General features: G+C 49.2%; 2 protein-coding genes across 6 annotated transcripts in view; both read right to left on the bottom strand.

Moving 5' to 3' along the window:
* The window catches only part of KDM4B (lysine demethylase 4B), a 129,631-nt gene extending 118,016 nt beyond the window's left edge, over nucleotides 1-11,615 (bottom strand). The window contains exon 1 of the mRNA XM_087816674.1: nucleotides 11,543-11,615. The gene's annotated coding sequence lies outside the window, so the exon portion shown is untranslated. The remainder of the gene's footprint in view (nucleotides 1-11,542) is intronic.
* A 4,631-nt stretch (nucleotides 11,616-16,246) lies between these two features.
* UHRF1 (ubiquitin like with PHD and ring finger domains 1) overlaps nucleotides 16,247-22,112 on the bottom strand; it is a 60,113-nt gene continuing 54,247 nt past the window's right edge. For all 5 annotated transcript variants that reach the window (XM_016197872.2, XM_016197874.2, XM_087816672.1 and 2 more), the window contains 2 exons: nucleotides 21,060-21,158; nucleotides 16,247-17,691 (listed from right to left, as the gene is read on the bottom strand). In XM_016197872.2, coding sequence (XP_016053358.1) covers nucleotides 17,545-17,691; nucleotides 21,060-21,158 — 246 coding nt within the window. In that variant the 3' untranslated portion in view covers nucleotides 16,247-17,544. The remainder of the gene's footprint in view (nucleotides 17,692-21,059; nucleotides 21,159-22,112) is intronic.

Below are 22,112 nucleotides of genomic sequence, written 5' to 3'. Positions count from 1 at the left end.
GCCTATCCCTGGGCCAGGTGTGCTAGAAATCAGAACATTCTGTGAGAGGGGGACATCCTGGGCACCGTGAGGGGTTGAGCAGTATCCCTGACACCCACCCACTTGATGCCAACCCCCCATTGTGACAACCACAGATATCCCCAGACAATGCCCCGTGTTCCCTGGGTGCAGAATCACTCCTAGGATGAGAACTACTTTGTTAAGGGATTTTCACGTAGTAACTCAGTTAATCTCACCCACACTTGAAGTAGAAACCTCCAGCATCATCCCCATTTTAGGAGGAGGGCACAGACTCAGCAGAGGCAGCATCTGAACCCAGGCAGGCCCAGTGCATGAGTACCAGCCTCTAGCTGTCAATCCCACTCGGCCATCCAACCTCGAGACTTCAGGCCTTTTAAAACTGTCTGCAGCTGCAGGATGTTATTTCCAAACTATGCTTGTACATAAACTCTCCTGGGCTTTCCTATGGCCAAAGCAGCATTCCAAGTTCCTCCAGTTCCCTCCATGGAAACATCTTGAGTCCCAAGTTCAGAGCCCCCAGCATCCATGCCACAAATGCGCTGCCATGGGCTCGGCCTTCAGGACTCTCAGCCCTCACTGCTAGGACAAGGTTTCAAGATCCTGTCAAATATGAGAGGCTGTATGCAAGGGCCCATGGGAAGGACTGGGCCACAGCCATGGCCGCTCGACCCTCTGAGGGCTGGCCATCAAGCCCAACATCCTGGAGTGAGCGGCAGTGCTGCAGGCTGGCAGGCTCAGCCAGAGTCTCAAGAGCAGGGCTTTCAGCTTGTTCCCACTTCCCCACAGCACCCCCAAACACAGGCCCTTCAGGGGTCAGTCCCTGCCCTCCCCGAGGTCAGCTGTGCTGTCCAGGCAAACCCACAGCCTCCTCCTCCACGCACCATCTTCATTCCTGCCACCTCCATGAAAGCCTCAGGGACTCCCTGGCCCCTCCAAAGGGGTCCCCCTGAGCTACACTCCACCATGGTGGGTCTTACCCTCCTCACTCACCCCTCACATGGCTATAGCTGGTTTGTGTTGGGTCTGTCTCATCTCCCCAGCTAGAGGCTAACAGATTCAGAAACTCTGATGGGCTGCGAAGGGGCCAGCCTCAACTAAATGCCAGGTACCCCATTTACAGCATCCCTGACCCATCACAGCACTCAGTTCATCCAGAGGCATAAGTATTCCCAAAGACCAGCCTGTGGAGGCCCAGCACAGCAGCACTGAATGTGAAATACACCAGGATGTCAAGTGTGAAATAGACACAGGATGTCAGAATGGGAAATACACCAAGAAGTTGAGTGTTAAAGACACCAAGATGTCAAGAGTGAAATACAATTTTTATACTAATTACATGTTGGAACGATAATATTTTGGATATTTGGGTTCAATAAAATACACTATTCATATTAACTTCACCTTTTTCTTTTTATCTTTTCATGTGGCTACTAGAAAATTTTAAATTACACATGGGGCTACCTTGTATCATTAGTGGACAGTGCTGCCTCAAACATCAGTTTATACTTGTGCCTGTGTTTTCTCCCAAGGGTTTTGTTGGTTCAGCTTTCACATTTAGATCTTTGGTTATCTAGAGTTAGTATCTGTATACGGCATGAGGTGGGGGTCCAACTTTGACGTCTGACACTTAAGTGTTCATGTGTATCCCCCATGGAATCTTCTCAGTGCCATGATCAACTCCCTGGCACTCAGGACACCCAGGTCACCTGTATCCTCTGCCAGGGGACTGTGAGTCACACAAACACATACCTCTTCCCCACAGGATAGACACCAGCAAAGCAGGTGGGCCGAATCACCTGGCATGGTGACAGCACAAGCCTTGGAAGGAAGGGGGTCCCTGATTATCCAGGGAGGGAGGATGCCAGGGCAGGAGCCACAGTCCACCCACAGGACTGCTCAGTGGGGCTTTGTGGGGGCCATGGGGATGCTTAGAACTTGGCAGCTGCTGCCTTCTAAGGGACAACTCACAATCCTGTCAGGGCCAAGACCAGACAGACCAGGAAAGGGAAGTGGCCAGGGAAGGCAGCTCACTTTCAAACCTGCTGGCCAGACACTCGGATGGATGGGACTGGGGAAATTCAGAAAGAAGGGTCTTCCCCTGAGCCACATGGAGCTCTCAGGGAGGCCAGCTCAGAGCTCAGATTGAGCACAGCCAACGAGGCCAGCAGGGATGACACTAGCACCAGGGCAGGCAGGAATCAGGACACACCTTTCTGACCCTGGCTGTGGTGGACTCTAAGGCAGAAAGGACCCAGTCCTGCCTACCAGGAAAACATACTGGACACAACAGACAATCCAGAGTAACAGGGCTGCTCCATAGAGTGGACACAGAGGCCCAGTGGCTGCACTAGAGATCCTTCCAGGGGCCCACCAGGGGCCCAGGCACAGCCCACTCCGAGTAGACCCTGACCAACTTGAACTGGAGGAAGAGGAAGGCAGAGAGGTGAGGACTCACCACTGAATACTGGAGTTCATAACCTACGCATGCAAAGAACAGCCTGGGAGCTTCCTTCTGCAGGTGAGCTGGGCATCATACCTGACATGCCAAACTTCACTCCTCCTGGAAGCCCAACCCCAAACCTACAACCCATGCACCACAGGCCGGACCTCCCTTATTCTTACCTCCTTCTGCTGACCCCTCCCTGCCTCAGCCCCCCACCAAGACAGAGCCCCACAAAGGCTTCCCATGCTGCCTCTGCCCAGCGGGTCAGCTAGGTGAGCAGTCTGCACACCCCAGCCCTGGAATTTTAGAACTCTGAGACAGTTAGGGAAAAGACGGGGCAGAAAAAAGGAGAAGCTACCCAAATGTCCATCAACAGATAGTGGATCAACACAGTATGTCCATCCAAACACTGGAATATTATTCGGCTATAAAAAGGAGTGATGCACTGACACCTGCTACAATGTGGATGAACCTTGAAAACAGTGAAAGGAGCCAGACACAAAAAATCACATAGTATGTGATTCCATTTATGTGAAATGTGAACAGGCAAATCCACAGGGAAAGAAAGTGGGTTAGTGGTTGCCAGGGGCTGAGGAAGAGAGGTGGGGAGTGACAGTCTAATAGGTATGGGATTTCCTTTTGGAGTGATGAAAATGTTCTGGAATTAGATGGTGGTGATGTTCTAAAAACCACTGAATTGTCCATTTTAAATGGGTACATTTTATGGTATGTGAATATCTCAATAAATATATATATATATATATATTTAATCGATTTTAGAGAGAGAGGAAGGGAGAGGGATAGAGACATAGAAACATCAATGAGAGAAAGAGAGAGAGAGATCGATCGGCTGCTTCCTGCATGCCCCATACTGGGGGTCAAGCCCAAACTCAGGCATGTGCCCTACCTGGGAATTGAACTGGGGACCTCTTGGTTCGTGGGTTAATGCTCAACTGCTGAGCAACAATTAAAAAAAAAAAAAATTTAAGACAGGGCAGAAGCATTTTAAGAGGGTCTGGCCAGCATACCAGAGCAAATCACTGGGCAGCTGTCACATGGCTCTCCCCAGTGATTGGAATGACTTTGGTCCTGCCTCATCAACCAGGCTCTAAGCTCCTTGAGGGCGGATCTGCTGCGCCCCCATCTCCGCTCACCTTAACCCCTCAAAGTCTGGCACTGGGGGACCCCAGAGATACCCAAGAGACAAATGGACCTCCTCCAGCTTCCTCTGCCTCCTCTATGCTCTTCCACATAGGTCTTCCAGGCCAAGCCCTCAGTGTCCCCTCCAAATGCCTTTCTTTCTCTGCCTACCAGCTCACCATCACCCATGATGACAAGACTCAGCTCAAATGGTGACTCTTTGGTTGCCTCCCTGGTCACCACCTGAGCCACAAGAACTGTCCCAGCCCTGTACTTCCACAGACTTGGTTTCCATCTTTCTTCGTAATCCTGCACAAGCTCCCCACCAGACCCCACCATTCCCTCTGCTCTCCCCGGCCCTGCTCCATCCATGGCCCCATGACCCAGTGAGTGGAGACATCGTTCATCTGGCCATCACACGCACCTGGTTACATGCAGACAGGCTCAACAACTGTCACACTCAACTAGATAACGGCAGACACCCTCAGCCAGACCCAGGGCTTGGGGGACATATCCAATGGCTGTATGTTCACCACAAAGCCCCGGCCCTGCCAGAATCACAAACGCCACTGATCCCCAGGACCACGCATGAGAGGCCTTCTTCCATTCTCAATTGTATATCTCCACCTTGAGGTTGGAGGATGACATGGCTTGGGAGTTTGCAGGGGCCATATGACACGTCACTGAGACCACTCTGTCCAAGGTCCTTGCAACAGTCAACCTCAACCTGACCACACCCACTTGCTGTAGCTCTGTGAGTGGCTAATGAGCTCTGTCTGTCTGTCCATCTGTCCATCTATCTGACCACCCGTCCTTCCTTCCATGGGACCTGGTGAGAGCACTGGACATGCAGAGGAGCCAGTTCCTTGATGAACGATACTGCTTGCTCATCAACCTTTTATCTCAGATCAGGGCTCTGTTCTGCCTTTGGTGCAGGAAGGACAAGAAGAAGCCAGAGTGGCCAAGACCATTCTGTGGCTTCCACCTGCTATAGCCCAGAAAGGCAGTGAAACAAGATGACTTCTCTTCCAAAAAGGTGTCAGAAAACTAGCTTTCTCTACCAACTCCCTACTCTTTCTTGGGGGGAAGGAGTTGGGATAAAGCAATAAATCAAGAGTTTAAATTTCAGGGGTTTTACTCACATGCCAGCTAGAGATGGAGCAATTCTCTCTCTTGACACGTGACCAAGATAATCAGATCCATGCAGCTGCCGACCTAAGACGGGAAGCCTACTCTGCTTAGGGTCAACCCTTTCTGACAGATGGGATTTTAAAAAAAGAGAACGAGGGAACAGTGGGGACTTGAAGGGGCCAGCAATATGACAGAATCTCCAAGTCCAGCTGCCGGGCTGGGATGCCCCACGCATCCTGTGGAGTCAAGGTGAGCTGTCCCCCGCACTTACTCAGGGCACCCGACTAGCAGATCTAGAGCTGTCCAAGGGGAGAAAGGTGCTGAGCATGCTGGGGTCCTGAGTTCGGGCTCAGCATACAGCCGGGTTCCACTTGTCTGGGGATCCCTGGCATGCCCCTGCTATCAGGCTGTCACTGTGCCTGCTGGAGGCTTCAGGCTGGCTCTTGCTCTAAGGAGGTCTCCTGATCCATCCTCTCACTTCTTGTGCACAAAGCACAGTTCCAGATCCACTGCCAGCTCATTTTACATGAATCATTTCTCTCCATGTTCTCTTCCCAGAGAGTGGAGGCAGCAACCATGAAACCATGAAAGCAGGCCCACCTCCACCCCTACCTGCCCAGAAGGTGTCATCTACTGGGTCCAAATGCAAACACCAAAGGGAAGTGGGTGCTGAGTACAAATGCTGAGTGCCCACCCCTTCACAGCTTGCTGTACAGGCTTGCCTGAGAGCCCTAACTGCCATCACTGGTACCAGCCAACGGAGCCAAATCCTACATTGGTTATTGTTCTCTTTTGTGCTTGGAGACCCATTTGGGGCTGCAGCCCTCAGTGGCTAGCATTCTGATTGTTACTCTTTGTCCACTGAACAAACACACTCAAGGCCTCTACCCCAGAGAGTCACAGTCCAAAAGGCACAGCCCAACCATGGGGCAAAGATAGCTTAATGCAAATTGGAACCACTGGGGTGGGACTAGAAGGGAGAGAAGGGAGAGAAGAGATAGATGGAGAGGCAGAAGAAGACTGAGACAAGCAAAAAAAAAAGGACAGGCAACTTTGTTAAGCCAAGAAGTTCTGAATAACCCCCTCTCCAGGTTGTTTATTTCAATCAACTAAAGAAAGCATGACTGTAAATTAACGGTGTGCTTCCTTAACAAGTCAGAACGTTCCCAGGACCGTACCAAATCTGAGATGCTAAAGATCTGCTTGACTCAGAAATCACTCGTCAGCTAGCCAGTCTTCGCTCCCAAAAGCTGAGGTAGAGGAGTGAGGCCAAGGAAGCACAGGGGGCGCCATCACCTTGCACCTAACACGGCCGTCCCACAGCCATCTCAGCGTCCACTCACCCCACAAAGCTCAAATATTGCACCCACAAAAGCCACCCCTTCACATGTTCCCATGCAAAAGAATAAAGCACTTCCCAGGACTACATTCTCATCCCTTCTGAAGGGGGCACTGGTATTGGGAAAGCAGATGGGTCGGATGCTTACAAAACCAAATGATTGGGAAAGTGTCTTCCTTTTAAACCCTCAGCTTCTGCCAGGCAAAAACACTCTTTAAGGCCAGGTGTGCTCCTTACCGATCTTCTAATGGGGTGCAATGCAAAAGGGGTGGAGTGAAGCAGAATGAAAACATCGGGCATCGCAAACAGCAAAGTATTTGCCCATTTACATCAACTCTTTTTTTTCTCCTTTACTATGAAGTTTTTTTGGGGTGGATGCCTGCACTTTTAAATCCCCTTGAAACAACCCACAACCCATTTTCTATTTATTTATTTTTAATCTTCATCCTACGATATTTTTTCCATTGCTTTTCAGAGAGTGGAAAGGAGGGAGAGAGAAACATTGATGCAAGAGAGAAACATCAACTGGTTGCCTCCCGCACGTGCCCCAACCAGGGCTGGGGATCGAGCCTGCAACCAAGGTACATGCCCTTGGCCATAATCGAATCTGGGACCCTTCTAGCCACTGAGCCAAGCCGGCTAGGGCCACAAACCATTTTTTAACGTATACACTATGACTCTAAAGGCTTTAATGTAAGAAAGATGAAAAGTCATTCATTTAACACACAAATGTTTGTTGAACATCAACTATGTACCAGGAACTGCTATAGGGGCTAGGGAGACATGCAGCAACCAAGACAGACATCATTGTGCGGATCAAACCCAGCCTGCCGCCTGCTTTTGAACAGCCCGCGAGCTAAGAATGGTTTTGACGTTTTTAATGGTTGGGGGGGGGTGTCAAAATAAGAAAAACAGTTCGTAACATGTGAAAAGTATATGAAATTCACATTTCTGTGTCCATAAGTAAAGTTTTATTGGAACACAGACATATCCACTCATCTCTGTACTTTTGTGCTACAGTGGCAGAGTGGAATAGTTGGAACTGAAGCCGTCTCACCTGCAAAGGTGGAAACAGTTATTCTCTGACCTTTTACAGAAAAAGCTTCTCCTAGTGAATGAAACAGACAGTAGACATATAAACAGATTAATATGCATTTCTGGTAGTACTGAGGACAAAGAAAAAAAGGCAGGATGGAAGTGAGGATGGTTGGAAGGGTGAATTTAGGCAGTGTGATCAGGGATGGCCTCTCTGAGCCAAGACCTGAACGACAAGAAGCCAGCTGAGTAGAGATATGAAGGAACAGCATTCTGGCAATGGGAACAGCAAGTGCAAAGGCCCTGAGGCAGGGAAGAGTAGGCATGGAAGCTGGTTAGACTGAAGGGGTACAGGCACAGGAGGGGAGAGTGGTAGGACAGTGAAGAGAGGAGAGTGCCAAGAGGACAAAGTAGGGAGGCCATGGGAAGGGATCTGGAATTTTTTCCAAAGGCAAGAGGAAGTCTCTGGAGGAATCTGAGTAGAAGACCATTTATAAAGGTTTTAAAGCTACTTGAGTGAGCAGGAGTGAAAAAAGAGAGTCAGGACACTTTATCTAACCAACAAGATGCTCCCAGCACAGGCCAAGTCAAAACAGGGAGTAAGCTCAAAAACCAATTCATCCAACAACAAAATCAATTCATTGATCCACTCAGGCCTCAGTAATTAAAGTAATAAAAACTTTTGAAAACTGTCATAGTTAAATTCATTTTATTGTGTAAAAGTATCTGCAACTAGTACAATAACAGTTCAATGACTCCATGGACAAAGTTGTTCAGGAAGAGGCAAAGATTAAAGAAGTGAGTTGCCTTAAAGTCCAGAACAACTGTTAAGCAAACTGACAGGAATGGGTATGGTGGTCAGGAGGGTGTGGAAGCCTGGGTAGGGGACCTGTGGGTTCCCAGAGGACAAGAACAGTTGGGAAAAACCCCGCACCATGGACAGGGTCAGGGAGAGGTGGCAAGGGCTCAGGTGGCGTGGGTGTGAGCTTCTCTCCTGGAGGATGGGGGAGGTGGAAACTGCAAGCTGGGAAGGGTGGGGGAAAGTCAGAGTGATGATTTGGAAGAACCTGGACAGCAGGCCTAGGAGTATGGGCTGGACACAATTTGCAAATACAAGACCCTCCCTATTAAAGAGTGGAAGGGAGGAAGAGGCAAAGGGAACTAGAACTGGAGGTACATCAGGGACATGGCCAAATATTAGACTGTTGCCGTGTTAAAGGTCAAGTGAGAGTGTCTCACCTGTGGGTGACTGTACCCCCCATGGGACACTAGGCAATGCCTGTGCAGTTGTCACAACTGGGGGTGGGGGGGGAGTGCTGTTGACCTCAAGTGGTTGCTCCTCAACACCCCACAGTGCCCAAGACAGCCCCCCATAGAGAACAATCCAGCCCGAGTGGGGAGACCTGGGCAGAATCAGACAGCACCCCAGCGGTAATAAATCGGCTCAAGGTTCACAGCTCCCTGGCGCCATGCAAAGCACTTCAGAGCCTTTCATTCCCTTTGATCCTCACAATTACTGGGGTTGGGTTCTCATTATACCCATTTTACAAATGAGGAAAGCGAGGCCCAGAGACTTGGAGTGACCTGCCCCAGAGGAGGGATCTGAACGCAGGGCCTCAGACTCAGAAGTCTATGTGGGGAATGAAGAGGGCAGGAAGCCAAGGACACTACCAGGAACAGCAGGTCAGAACAGAATCCAGGTTCAGCCCCTGTCTTCTGTCTGGCATCCTCAGCCAGAAGCAGAGGTACCCAGTGGCAGGACAGGTAAGAGCTGTGGCCATAGAGGGACAGGGCCAGCAACACCAGTATAGTGTGGTAGTGACCAATCAGGTACACGAAGCCCTCACAGTTTTTCCATCTGCCCATAGGTCATTTGCTCTCCACACGCCAACCACACTTGGGAAGGTTTAGTGACCACCTCATTTTGTTCTTGAGCAAGTGACTAGTCCAAGGTCACACGGTTCTGAACCCCACACTGAGGCTCTAAATACAGATCCCGGGAAGCAAGCCAATTGGAAATGCTAATTTGCCCAGGCACTGTTCCCCTCCTCCATCCCTTAGCGCCCATCACCTCATCCTGCCTGCTCCAGGAGCTGACCCAGAGGGCAGTGGGCTCCACACCACCATCATAGCTGTGCCCACCGCCCCTTTCTTTTCCTCACTAGATCTGAAGCCCCCTTAAAGTCAGGGACTCCCCAAAACCTGCATCAGCACTCAAACATCCCCAATGTCCATCCTCACAGGTGTCAGATGGAACCAAGGAACAGATGGGCTCTCCAGGGCAGAGGCTCAGATGAGGCAGCCAGGGGAAAGGGGTGGAGCACAAGAAACCAGGAGAGGAGGCAGAGAGATGGAGGATCAAGTATAGGCAGAGTGACCTGACAGGGGGGCAGGGAGCTACAGATACCACAGAGGGCCCCTGACTGCCCCAGGAGGCTCCTGCAGGAAGGCACAGGGCCTGAGGAAGGGTCTTTTCTAAGAAACAGGAAAGTAGAACAAAGGCAGGGTGGGGTCCTGAACAACCCATCAGCAATAAGTTTAAGCTCTAACATGTTTAACAGCTCCTTAACAGCCTACTCTCCAACGAGACAAGGATTAGAAAATGCAAGAAAGTCAATTGTTACTAAGTAAGATCTGTATACATTTCAAGTCTCAACAACTACAAACATCAAACATGTACATGAGGCAACTGACACAGTAGCCACTTGCACACCCCACGCAACACCTGGGAACATTTGTGCAACCACCCCCTTGCCCCGCCCCCCCCAAGTGACCTTCCCCAGTGGAGGGTGGTCTGACCCTAACCAAGTCCCCTGCATCGGGAGCAGCAAAATCTGCCAAGCATCCAATCAGAAGCACAGAAAGAGAACCAGTGAGTTTCAGAAACCCTGGACTCAGATAATCACAAGTTGACTACAGGACTTTCACACTCTGTCCTTCGGGTTCCAAAAACCAAACTGCAAAGACGAGAGAGGCTGCCCACTACTTTTGCAAGGGTGGCAAGAAAAAGCTGACCAGTGAGTTGACAAACCCTCCCTATGTCTCATAAGGAAGCTATTATTTGAGAATTAGGGGGAGTCATTAGCTCTTTTACTGCTGCAGTGATAAAACAGCATAGGAGTCATCTAATGAGCCCATTTTAGGGGTTTTCTCCAACCTGGGGGCAACCAGATAAATGGCTGTTGAGGCAGAGCGATGGCGCAGGCATCCTGAGACCTTAAGACAGTGCCAGCAACCAGTGGAACCCAAAGGAGCTTGCTGAATAAATGCCATTGACAGAAACACATGGAAAAAGACACACTTTTTTACATGGAACAGGGTCTTGGACTCCAGTGAACAGAACTCCAGAAACAGTTCCCCAGGTGCACCTGAATTATTAAAACAAAAGGATCCTCCCGGGAAAAAAAAACACAGATGGGACACACCAAAGCACAGTCCACGCCTCCCCCACACCCGGGGGAGGGGAGGGGATCCCCTGTAAAACCTTCCACTTTGCCCAGGTGGACGTGCACCTGGTGCCATAGCATCCACCAGGCGCAGACCTGGGCCCTTGTGCAGACCTGGGCCCTTGCACATCCCAGGGCACAGGTTTCTTTCAAAATGAATCCGTCCCCAGCTCCCAAAGCGGGTGGATAGGACAGCCCCAGGGGGTGGTTGCAGAAGCGACTCTACAATTTATTGCTTCAGACAAGGGGGGACTTCGAGATGGCGATGGAGCTGAGAGGGGGAGGGACTGGGGGGACGCGTCTGTAATGTGATGTGCATAGCAAGTGGACACATTTTTTAAATAAAAAATCCAGATTGCATGCTTATTTCAGGGGGGCTAACGGAGATCAGAGACAAGTTTGGAAGCCGCGATGGCACTGCGGGTTGACTCGGGGAGGGGAGTGGGATGCAATGATGGCTATTTCGGGGAGCGCCTCTGGGAAGCTCCCAGTTAACCTCGCCGGTGCCCAAAGGGCCGGAAATGCAGGAGGGTTCCACCCAGGGCCTGGGTTCTCTTTATTATAATTATCATTTTTTTAAATTATTAGGATGGTTGTGAATAATAGAAGGGCCCAGCCGAACACGGCCAGCCGAGCCGGGCCACCCACGCTGTCATCTTTTGTGCGGGGCCGACGGGGACGCCCCGTCCCAGCCCCCGCGCGCCCCCAGCCCAGGCAGGGCGCCCCCGCCTCCCGCCCCTGGCCCGGCCATTGTCCAGCCGCACCGCCCCCGCCCGAGGCCCAGCGGGCGCCCGGGGCCGGGCGGTTAACGCCCCCAACCTCCTCGCAGGCCTGGACAAAGCGCGGCGACCGCGGCCAAAGCAGGCCTCACCCGAGGCCTGGGCCTCGAGTCCCGGGCGCCCGCCCGCCCACAGCCCCCGGCTTGGAGCGGGCGCGGCGACGGCGAGGCCCGCGCTCGGATGCGGCGGCCGCCTCCCGCGGGCTCACCTGAGGCGGCGCGCGCGGCCCGATCCGGAGCAGCGGCGCGCGCTCCCCCGCCCTCGGCGTCGCACCCCCAGGTCCCGCTCGGGCCGGGCCCCGCTCGGTCGCTGGCGGCCGAGCCCTCCGCTAGCGCCCCGGGCGGGGCTTATAAGGACGCGCGCCAGCCCCGCCCCGGCTACCATTGGCCCCCGAGCCCACGCCCGCGCTCCCATTGGTTGTCGCTGACAGCTCCGCCCCTCCCCTCAACCGGGCCGATCAACCCTGCACGGGCCGCCTCCCGCAAGCGTCGATTGGGCGGGCGCAGGAGCCGGATTCGCCTCCTTATTGGCCGGCAGGCGGGGACACGCCAGCGCCTACCCACGTGCCCGCTGACCGGCTTTATTCTTATTGGTGGTAATACACGCCAGTCAAGGCTGTCGCGACCAACCGGACAGCGGCTGGGCCTCGGATTGACAAGGACGCTTCGGGATCGCAAGGGAACAAGCGAGTATTGGCTTGCGCGGTCAGCCTAAGGCGCGGGCTGGCTGAAGCCGTTGCCAATCACGGTTCAGGCCCGCCCTGGTTATCAAGCAGCAGCTGAGTACGTGAGACCCTGCACAACATCAGCACCGGGTCAGGGAGGCGTGGCGATGGGGTTGCAGACCCGTAGCCGGAATTTGGGCGCAGAGTTCCCCAATTCAAAAAGTCCCCAGTTAGAAAGCATAGCCCCAACGCATTCCATTTTGCAAAGTTGGAGAACCTGAGAACTGGAGAAATAAAAAATCAAGCCGCAAACGCGTCTCCCCTCCGCCCCCGACAAAATTTAACCAAGTTCATTTCCATCACAATCAACAAACCTTTGCAAAGGATGCAAGGCCTCCAGATAAAGTTAGGTGCCTTCCCCGACCCCCCTAAAACTTAGGGGGGGACGAGGAGTTTGGTGCTACCTGACCTAGGTGCGAAGCTCAGCTGGGCTCCACGCCTAGCCGTGGGTGGCCTCCGGCGAAGTAACTTCGCTAGGCCTGTTTTCCGCTGTGAAATCGATATGATGGTCACACACACACACCATTGTCTGCCCCTCTCCTAAGAATGATGCCTGAATTAAGTGGGAGGTTTGAATTAATGTAAAAGGTTTGAACATGTGACTTCGCACAGTGAACATTTAATTAAGGTTTGCTACTGTTATCATCATTATTAATTGCATATCAGAAAGGGCTGTGGGCACGCCCCCACTTCGCAGGGAGCCGTATAAACCAGACAAGTGTACGTTTTCCAGTAACATTTTCAGTACATCTACACTATATTCCTGGAGTTCATGTACCCTGAGAAAGGGTCCGGAGCTTACACGGTTCAAGGATGCTTGTTGTAGTTACTGTATACAATTGTTTACCATGCGTTTGTTCTAAATATCCATCCCTGCGGGACAAGTAACTTGTGGCAGAGGGTAGTGTGGAATACTAACTGTGTAGCAATGAAAAGGAAGGTAGACCTACATGTGCTGTCCTGAAATGATCCCCCACAGATGTGACAGAGCAGCTGCCGAGGTACCCAGAATTCTGTATCCAACCTATGAAAACAAATGCACAGAAACCAATGTCATGTGGCTTCTATGGGGCACGTACCTGTGTCAACATGCAGAAAAAGGCCATCCTCAAACAGAACTAAATCTTCGGAAAGAGGAGAGATCCATGTTGGTTAAATAAATAAATAAATAAATAAATAGTAAAAAGGTAGTTGGTGAGGGCTTGGATCTATTCTGGGGTGTTTTTAATCCTCCTGGGATCATACTCATATAATCCTCATGTAGTTACAATTTAACTTTAAAAATAGGAAATAGTAGCTGCCCCCCAAGGAACTCCCTAACCAGTGGGAAAGACAGACACACACCTACACACGAGCCTTTTTTTCTCCCTACTTCCAAGTTTACCATATAATAAGAGAGTGAATTACAGGTGTTTGGATTTCCGACTCTGAAATTTTAATTTCTTAATTGGGGTGCCTAAATAAGTTGTCAACTTTCTTATTTTGCTTACGGTGATATTTTTAATGCCATCTATTAAGTTAAAAAACATTAACAACTCTAGAATCTAAACAGTAGGTATATTTGAAGATTCACTACAATACTTCCAACTTTTCTGTTTAAAAGTTTTCATGATAAAATGTTAGTAAAACATATAATCACTATCATTTTTTAAAAGTGTCATGCACAGCCCAGCCGGGCGTGGCTCAGTGGTTGAGCATCGACCTAGGATCTAGGCGATCGGGGTTCAATTCCCGGTCAGGGCACATGCCTGGTTGCGGGCTTGATCAATGACTCTCTCATCATTGATGTTTCTATCTCTCTCTCTCCCTCTCCTTTCCTCTCTCTGAAATCAATAAAGATATATTTTTAAAAAAAATTTTTTTAAGTGTCATGCACAGTAGGAAGGATACACTCCCAGAATTCTCCGATGGACAAATTAGTTTAAGGAAAACACATAATTGCTTTTTTTTTCCCCACATCTTTGCAGACAGGTGCAAATCTCATGACTGGGGATCTCTCCCTAAACAAGGCCAGGAGGTGCACTGACACTGGCCTTCAAACAGCCTGATCATTTTTTTACATACCTGGTCTTCACCTTCCCCAGTGGGTAAGGTGTAGAGCCGAGATTCTCAAGCTTTGCAGACCACTCCCACTTCCAGGTGTCTGAGTTGAATAGAATTGAATAGAAAGATACGTCCTTTTTTTAAAAAAAATACATTTGGGGAAGGAATTCTAACATTCCAAAACTTCAAGCAGATGTCGCTATACACATGTAGCATGTTTCACATTTATGAACACAGACACAAATATGCAAACACCAGACCATGGTACACATGCTTGTTTACTAAGGTGCTAAACAAAGTGGCTACTTGATAAATGAACTGTAATCAATAGGAAACAGGGCACAAGGCAGAATATACAGCTCTGTTCCAATTTTGTTCTTTAAATTTACATATAAAACAAATATATAAATATACATATGTCTCACCTGCAAAACAGTTGAGTCAAAACTGTATCAGAGGGCTGTTCTGAGGTTGAGAATTATAGTACCGACACATATACATGGACAAAGAAAGCCTGAAAATGGTAACCCTCTGGGTGGCAGGGCTAAGTATTTTGAATTTTTATTTATGTAGTCAGTTTCCAAGTGTTCTAAAGGAATTGTGTATTAATTTTATAACTTGAGATGAAGGGAAAAAAGGAAGTTCTACATTAAAAAGTCAACCAGATGGATTGAAAAATGTGGTCCATCCACACAGTGGAGTATCACTCAGCCATGAAAAGGAGTCAAGCACTGGCCCTCCCTACATGAATAAACCTTGAAAACATGAGACCACAAAAGACCAATTATTCCATGATTCCATCCATATGAAATGTCCAAAACAGGCAAATCCAGAGTGGATTCATGGGTGTGGGGCTGGGGGGGGGGTTGCTTTTGGGGTGATGAGAACCTTCTGGAAATAGTGGTGGTCACACAATTCTGTGAACATGCTAAAAAACTGCTGAACTGTACTTTAAATGGGTAGACTTTATGACAACATGAAATATATTTCAATAAAGCCATTTAAAAATTTTATTTAATCTACCAGGAAAGAAATATGCCTAATATTGTGATTTCTACATAGTGGTTCCACAAATATACTTTTCAGGGTTTTGCCCATTTTTAACAATGACATTGTTAACTTTGAAAATGAAACACCCCCCAAATTCCACAATCTTGACAATGAACCCTCCTCAGTGTGTTCTGTCCCCAGTGTAGGACCCACTCGGGTACCCACTGTGGACTTGCTTCCATTCCTCATTGCTATCTTTCCTATTTTTATTTCATATCCACACATGACCTACTTTTGACATATAATTTGCATACTGTACAATTCAACCATTCGAAGTATACAATGAACTATATTATATCTGCAGATATGTGCAACCACCACCAGATTTAGAACATTTTCATCACCCCAAAAACCCTGCACCCTTCAGCTAACACCCCTTCCCCCCTGCCAGCCCCCAGCATTACTAATCTGTCTCCATGGATCCCTGTATTGGATATTTCATATGAAATCATGTATGATCATTGTGACTGCTTTCTTGTACTTAGTATGTTTTCAAGAACACTCTTGACACATTTTTAAGGACCGAAGAGGTAGAACTTTTTTATTAAATCAGATCTGCCGATGTCATTACCTGACCATCAGTAAAAGGAGCCAGATAATATGTCGATGTAAATAAAAGCCTCTGCAGAATTCAACACTAGTACCGTCCCTCATCCTTGGCCTGACTTCTGCTGGAAATAGCATTTCAGATAGTCAGTCCCCGCACCCAGATATGCTCAAATTTCCCCAGGCCTGCAGACAACCCCCTTCTAGGGTCATTCAACTTCTTGACTAATGATTCAAGCTAGTGACAATGACTCACAGCCCACACTGGTCTCCCAGTGGGGACAACTGTAACCTAGGTTTCCTTGAATGGAAATGGAGACAGTAGCACCTTAGTGAGATTAAGGACTACCCCCATTCAAACCCTCCTGAGCAGCAGTTAGAACCACTGCCCATCATTTTGATCTTCTAGGTCTGTTTTCTCATCTGTAAAGTGGGGATGATGCTACCTGCCTAATCTGTCTCCTGGGGTTTTTGTGAAGAGAAAATAATAGGAAAAGAAGTGCCCAGTGGGCTACAACGCAATGTACAAATAGGAGAAGACAAACCAAATGCATCTGTAAAAGACATTTATTCTGAAAATCTAAAATCTGGACAAAAAATATTGAACTTTTTAGAAAATGCCTACACAGGATTTTGTCATTTCTTCCTAATACATTAACAACCTAATAACAAAGAGAGAAAAAACTTTCAAACAATATTGCTCCAGTTTGTCTGCAGTAATGTGATTTAAAATATCCCTGTTCTATTGAGGTATAAGCTGCAAACTTTGGTAAAGTTTGTAGAAAAATTAACAAATAATTCCAAAAAATACAAAAAAAATCCCTAAGTTATAGATTTCTTGGTACATATACAGTAACTACAAAACATTTCATTTAGAAAAAGTATTTATTTTAAAAACAAATTCCCTCTTGTAATTCTCAATTGGCGAGTTAAAAATTCAATGTAAAGGAAGAAAACTCAACCTATCCCCAAACACCCAGTTTTGGAAAGAACTGGTTGGCCAATCTGAGAATCTGGTTGGCATTTTCAATAATTCAGTGCTAAAAAAAGAGCCCTGTGTTAAGAAAGAAAGAAAGAAAGAACCAAAGGCACTTGAACATGGCTTAGTGCATCTGCTTCTGCGGCGTTCCAGATCGGACAGCGTTTGGCTGCACACCCAGCCCCACATAGGAGAGTCCAGCGGAGGTAGCTTCTGTGTGGCCTCAACTCTGCTCAAGGGACACAGGTCTCTGCTTGTGGGTCTTAACCACAGAAGCCGACAGGTGGTAGATGGCTTTGAGGCCAGAGTTTAAACTGGACTGAATGGGTTTTTTTCCTTTTTCCCTTTCAACGTCCTGAGGGATGACAGCGGGGCCATGTCACACCCAGAGCCACCATCAAGTACCACCCTGCTGGGTTTTGGCGATGAAATGCTGTCAGGAGGTGCGCTCGCTTTCAGCTTTGGGAGCCAAGCCCACACACCTGGAAAAGATTGTTCTAGGCAGTCAATGCCTTCCTGCAGGAACCTCTGAGAACCTGATGATGGGAACATAGTAGCCTTCAGGCCAAGTAATTTCTAATTTCATATTCGGGGGGGGGGGGAGTTGGCGTTTTGCTGATACACTGCAGGCTTTATATATTTTTAAAAACAAAGATAAAACACTGAGCAGTCTAACTTTCTTTCTTTCTTTGAGCCATAATACAAATTCCTAAAAATTTATAGATTAAAAAAACAAAACCAGGAAGACAAGGCTTTTTAGGAAGTAGAGGAAAAACTACATATTTAAGTTAAGCCCACTAAAAACAAGAGGGGCCAAGGATGCCTCTGATGCGTTTTTTAAAAACGCCCGGCGAGAAGTGCTTGTGAATCACCGTCCATTGCCATAGCCGGGGAAGAGCTGGTTGAGGACTGCCTGCAGCGGCTGGTTCACCTGCATGGCGTAGCTCCGGCCCAGATCATAGCGGCAGGCGGGGCAGCTGAACACCTGGGCCCTGAAGGATCTATCCAGGCAATCCTAAGAGAGAGTGGGGAGGCGAGACATTCCGTTCACGTCAGCAGGGCCACTCCTGGCCACCCACTCTCCCCACTCTCCCCACTGCCAGAGTTGAGAGCAATTACTAACTTCTCATGGGGTCCAGAGGTCCCTCCTGATTCTCAATCTCACTTTCTACCACTCACTGCCCATTGCCAGCCTGACCTCCCCAGAGAACTCATCCTGGCCCCCAGGCCTTGACACTTACGGGTTATACCGCCTAACAGGCTCTCTCTGTCACTCATGCCTTGGCTCAGGTCACCTCCTCAGAGGACCCTTCCCTGACATCCCTGGACTATCAAAAGAAGGCCCACTGCATTCAGTACTTTCATCTCCCCAGTTTGCCTTAAAACAGCACCTTCTGCCTTCTGGCATTGTTTTGTTTACTAACATGTTTATCTCTAACAGGCCAGACACTCCCTGTGATTTGGAGCTTTCTTATAGGCCCATCCAGCACCAAGCATAGGACAAGACACATAGTAGATGACAGATAAATAAGCATCAATGAGAACAAAGGGGGAAAGGAAGGAACTCTGGCATTGAGCCTGACTTCTGGCTTCCAATTAACCAGGCAGAGACAGAGCTATGAAGCGGACAGGCCCTGAGGAGCCAACTTCCCAATCAGAGAAACAGGGAAGACAAAACCCACCTGGGCAGAGACAATGGACACAGGTACACAGACACCTGCACAGGTGTGCACTCCTGAAGGATCACATCAGGCAACTGGGTAAGGGAGTAAATGTGAACACAATGGAAAGTCGGCTAACGCCACGGCACATTCAACCATGAATGCACGCTGAGGCTTTTGTTTCCTATTTTTTAAATTCCTGAATTATTTTTTCAATATAAAGTTTATAGCCCTGATTCCAGAGACAAAAGGTAGCTCTTTCTGCTCAACACACCTAAGACTCGGGTCCACGTTTAAAAATCAGGTTCTGGATCACTGCATGATTCACAGCATCCAAAAGGTGGAAATAACCCATGTCCACCAACAGATGAATGATACAGAGAATGCAGCCCATCCAAACAATAGAGTAGTATCTGACCTTAAAAAGCAAATTCTGACACATGCTACAACGTGGATAAACCTTGAGGACATTGTGCTCAGTGAGACAAGCCAGACACAAAAGAATAAATACTCTAGGAGGTCCCTAGAAGAGTCAGGTCCAGAGACAGAAAGTAGATGGTGGGCGCCAGGGGCTGGGGAGGGGGCTGGAGCTGATGTTTAATGGGGACAGAGTTTCAGTTGGAGAAGATGGAGAACTCTGGAGATGGACAGTGGGGAAGGTTACACAGCAATGTGAATATACTTAATACTACTGGACTATACACTTAAAAAAGGTTAGGATGACAAATTTTATGTTATGTGTATTTTGCTACAATAAAATAATTTCATGAAATTTAAAAATCAGGTGCTGGGACATCAGGGTGGAGGGTTATTTTCCCATAAACCTTCACATGCTGATATTCTGGGAGATGTAACTACAGTTGTATGGACAGACGGGGCAGATACATAAATGTCAGTACCCTCTTCCTTCACAGCCTTGGCATTTAAAAAAATAAATTTTTTTATTTTTTGAGAGAGAGAGAAAGGGAGATGGACAGAGAGAGAGAGAAACACCAATGTGAGAGAGAAGCATCAACAGGCTGCCTCCAGCAAGGACCCCAATGGGATTGACCCCACAATCCAGGCATGTGCCCTGACCGGGAATCAAACCAGCGACCTTTTGGTGCATGGGACGATGCTCAACCAACTGAGCCACACCGCCCAGGGCAGCCTTGGAACTTAATGACACATATGACTGACCCCTGAGATGTCTGGTCCCTGAAACCTCATCAATCTAGTCCATTTCTGCAGTGCTAGCCAGGCTGACCTTTTGCAAGCTCCCCCTGCATCTCATGCCCCCCTCTGCATGGTTGCCTAGAGCACTAGAGCACATGTCACCTACAGCCAGAAGCAGGCCAGGAAGGTGGTGCTATGCCCCGTTTCACTGAGGGGTAACTGAGGCTTGGAGAGTTAAGCGGCTTTCCAAGGCTAGGAGGGACAGAGCTGGGGGGAGGGTCAAACCCTGGCTGCTGATTCCAAAGCCCTCATCTAACCACCGTCCCCCAATCCTGAGCCTCTCCTCCAGGTCACAGAGCTGAAGGAACACCGTCAGCCCAAGAGCAGAAAAGTGAAGGTCTGACCCTGACAGCCAAACGACCAAACTGCTTAATGTTCTCTCAGCCCCTCCCTTAGTGTGACAGCTGAGAGACTAAGACAGTCCCAAGGAAAGGAGCCAGGACGGAGAACAAAATCGCCAGCAGCTCAGAGACAAGGGTGACCAAGAAGCTGGGATAGTCCCTTCTAACACCATCTGCCTGCACTGCCCATAAATTCCTAATGACAGACTTCGGCCAGAAAACACTGCAAAGAAACCAGCTACACAGGCCAGTGATTCCCAACTGGATGATTCTGTCCCCAGGTGACACTGGGCCATGTCTGGGGACATCTGTGGTTGTCATGACTGGGGGAGCAAGTGGGTGGGGACCAGGGAGGCTATTCAACCCTCACAATGCCCAGAACGCCCCGCCCACCCCAAGAATGTTCCAGCCCCAATGTCCGCAGTGCCGAGGGGGAGACCCTGGTCTAGTCTAAACTCAGCTCTCCATCTCTCTTTCAATCATATTGTTTTTCTCCTGAGACTGACCACCACGCAGAACCTACGGCTCCCCTCCCAGCCCTAAGTCCCATACAGGCCCCAGCTGTTCAGACATGACTGCCTGTCCAGACTTCTGCACATGCCATTCTGCCTGCATGGAATGCTTCCTGCTGGAGGCCCTCTTTAGGTGACAGGCTAAGGTCCCCTCCTCCAGGAAGCCTTCCTTCTGCTCCTCTAGCAGACAAGCACCTCATGCCTCTAATGCCTGCTTTATAGTCATTTATTATGACCACGCCTCAGCCCAGGACTGCCATCTGTCCTCTCCCACCCTGGACCCCCAGGTATTTGAGAGGTTGGGGGAGAGTGTTCCAGAGGGAGGAGAGAGCCAGCCAATGCACAGCAGAGGACAGTATGACTGGAATCATGAGACACAGTGACACTGGAGTGCCAGGTGGCCCAGGTGGCTGGGGCAAGGAGTTGGCATTTGATTCCATAGCACCAGGGAGGCACAGGAGGGTAGGGATCAGGGAAGTGGGACAATGGGATCCTTCGATATGCGGGAAGACAACTATAATCAAGGCTACTCGGAAAAGAGACGATGAGGCCCTGCAAAGGGCCAGGAGCCAGGAGTGTGCAGAAGCCAAGCCAACAAGCCCATACTATGTGCTGGGTGTGTGGCAGCCCAGCTTCTGTATCCACTCCTCTCACCTTGCACACGTTGTGTTGGCACACGGTTGTGATCGGGCGGAACACCAGCTCCTGGCAGCAAATACACTGAAACATTTCTTCCACTTTACTCAGGAATTTCTGAAATCAGAAAAGAGGGTGCATGAGACCAGCAGAGCCTTACACCAGAATGAACAATCACGTTGATGAAATCCTCAGAAAACGGGGCTCCCTGCTAGGGCCTCACCCTGGGTCCTACCCCCACCCCAGGAGACAGGAAAGCTTGTGATCCCCATTAAGATGAAAAAACAGAGGCCCACACAGGTGCAGGCCTTGCCCAGGACCTGGCAATGGGCATAGCCGCCCAGGGTCAGCCTCAGTGGTACTGAGTGGGAAGCCCAGGATTGGGGTCAAGAGCAGGCTTTATCTAAGGGGGTAAATCTGGATCACTCAGTAAATAATGCTGAGCACCTTCTGTGTGCTGCCCAGGTGCCAGGGTCCAGCAGAGGATTAAACAGAAGAACTCACCCTGGCCAGAGTGGCTCCGTGGTTAGAGCGTTGGCCCACGCACCAAAGGGTCTTGTGCGGGAGGCAACCAATCAATGTGTCTCTCTCACGCTGATGTTTCTCTCTCTCTCCCCTCCCTCCCTTCCACTCTCTTTAGAAATCGATGGAAAAAACATCCTTGGATGAGGATTAACAACAAAACAACAGGAGAACCCTACGCCCTCATGGAGCTTGGAGCCCCATGGGGGTTAGGGGAGGCAAAGATAAAACAGGAAAAGACAAAAATGTCACAACAGTGCTGGGAAGTACAGTGGGGAGCCGGGGAGGGGCCAACCCAAAATGCACGAGGTCAGAGAACACTGTGGAGAAGGTGACCTGAAGGACCTGTGCCCGGCTAAATCATAGCCCCCAAAATGCCACACCTGAACCCCTGGATCAGTGTTTATGTTCCTTTCCATAGCAAAAGAAACTGCAGATAGAATTAAATTGAGGACCCTGAGATAGGACTACATTAAACTACAAAAGGTTTTGCACAGCAAAGAAAACCATCAACAAAACTAAAAGACAATCTACTGAATGTGAGAAGAT

This window comes from Miniopterus natalensis, chromosome 4 (assembly GCF_054644295.1).
Source record: "Miniopterus natalensis isolate mMinNat1 chromosome 4, mMinNat1.hap1, whole genome shotgun sequence".
In the NCBI taxonomy this organism is placed as follows: Eukaryota; Metazoa; Chordata; class Mammalia; order Chiroptera; family Miniopteridae; genus Miniopterus; species Miniopterus natalensis.
This window is presented reverse-complemented; position numbering and strand designations above follow the sequence as displayed.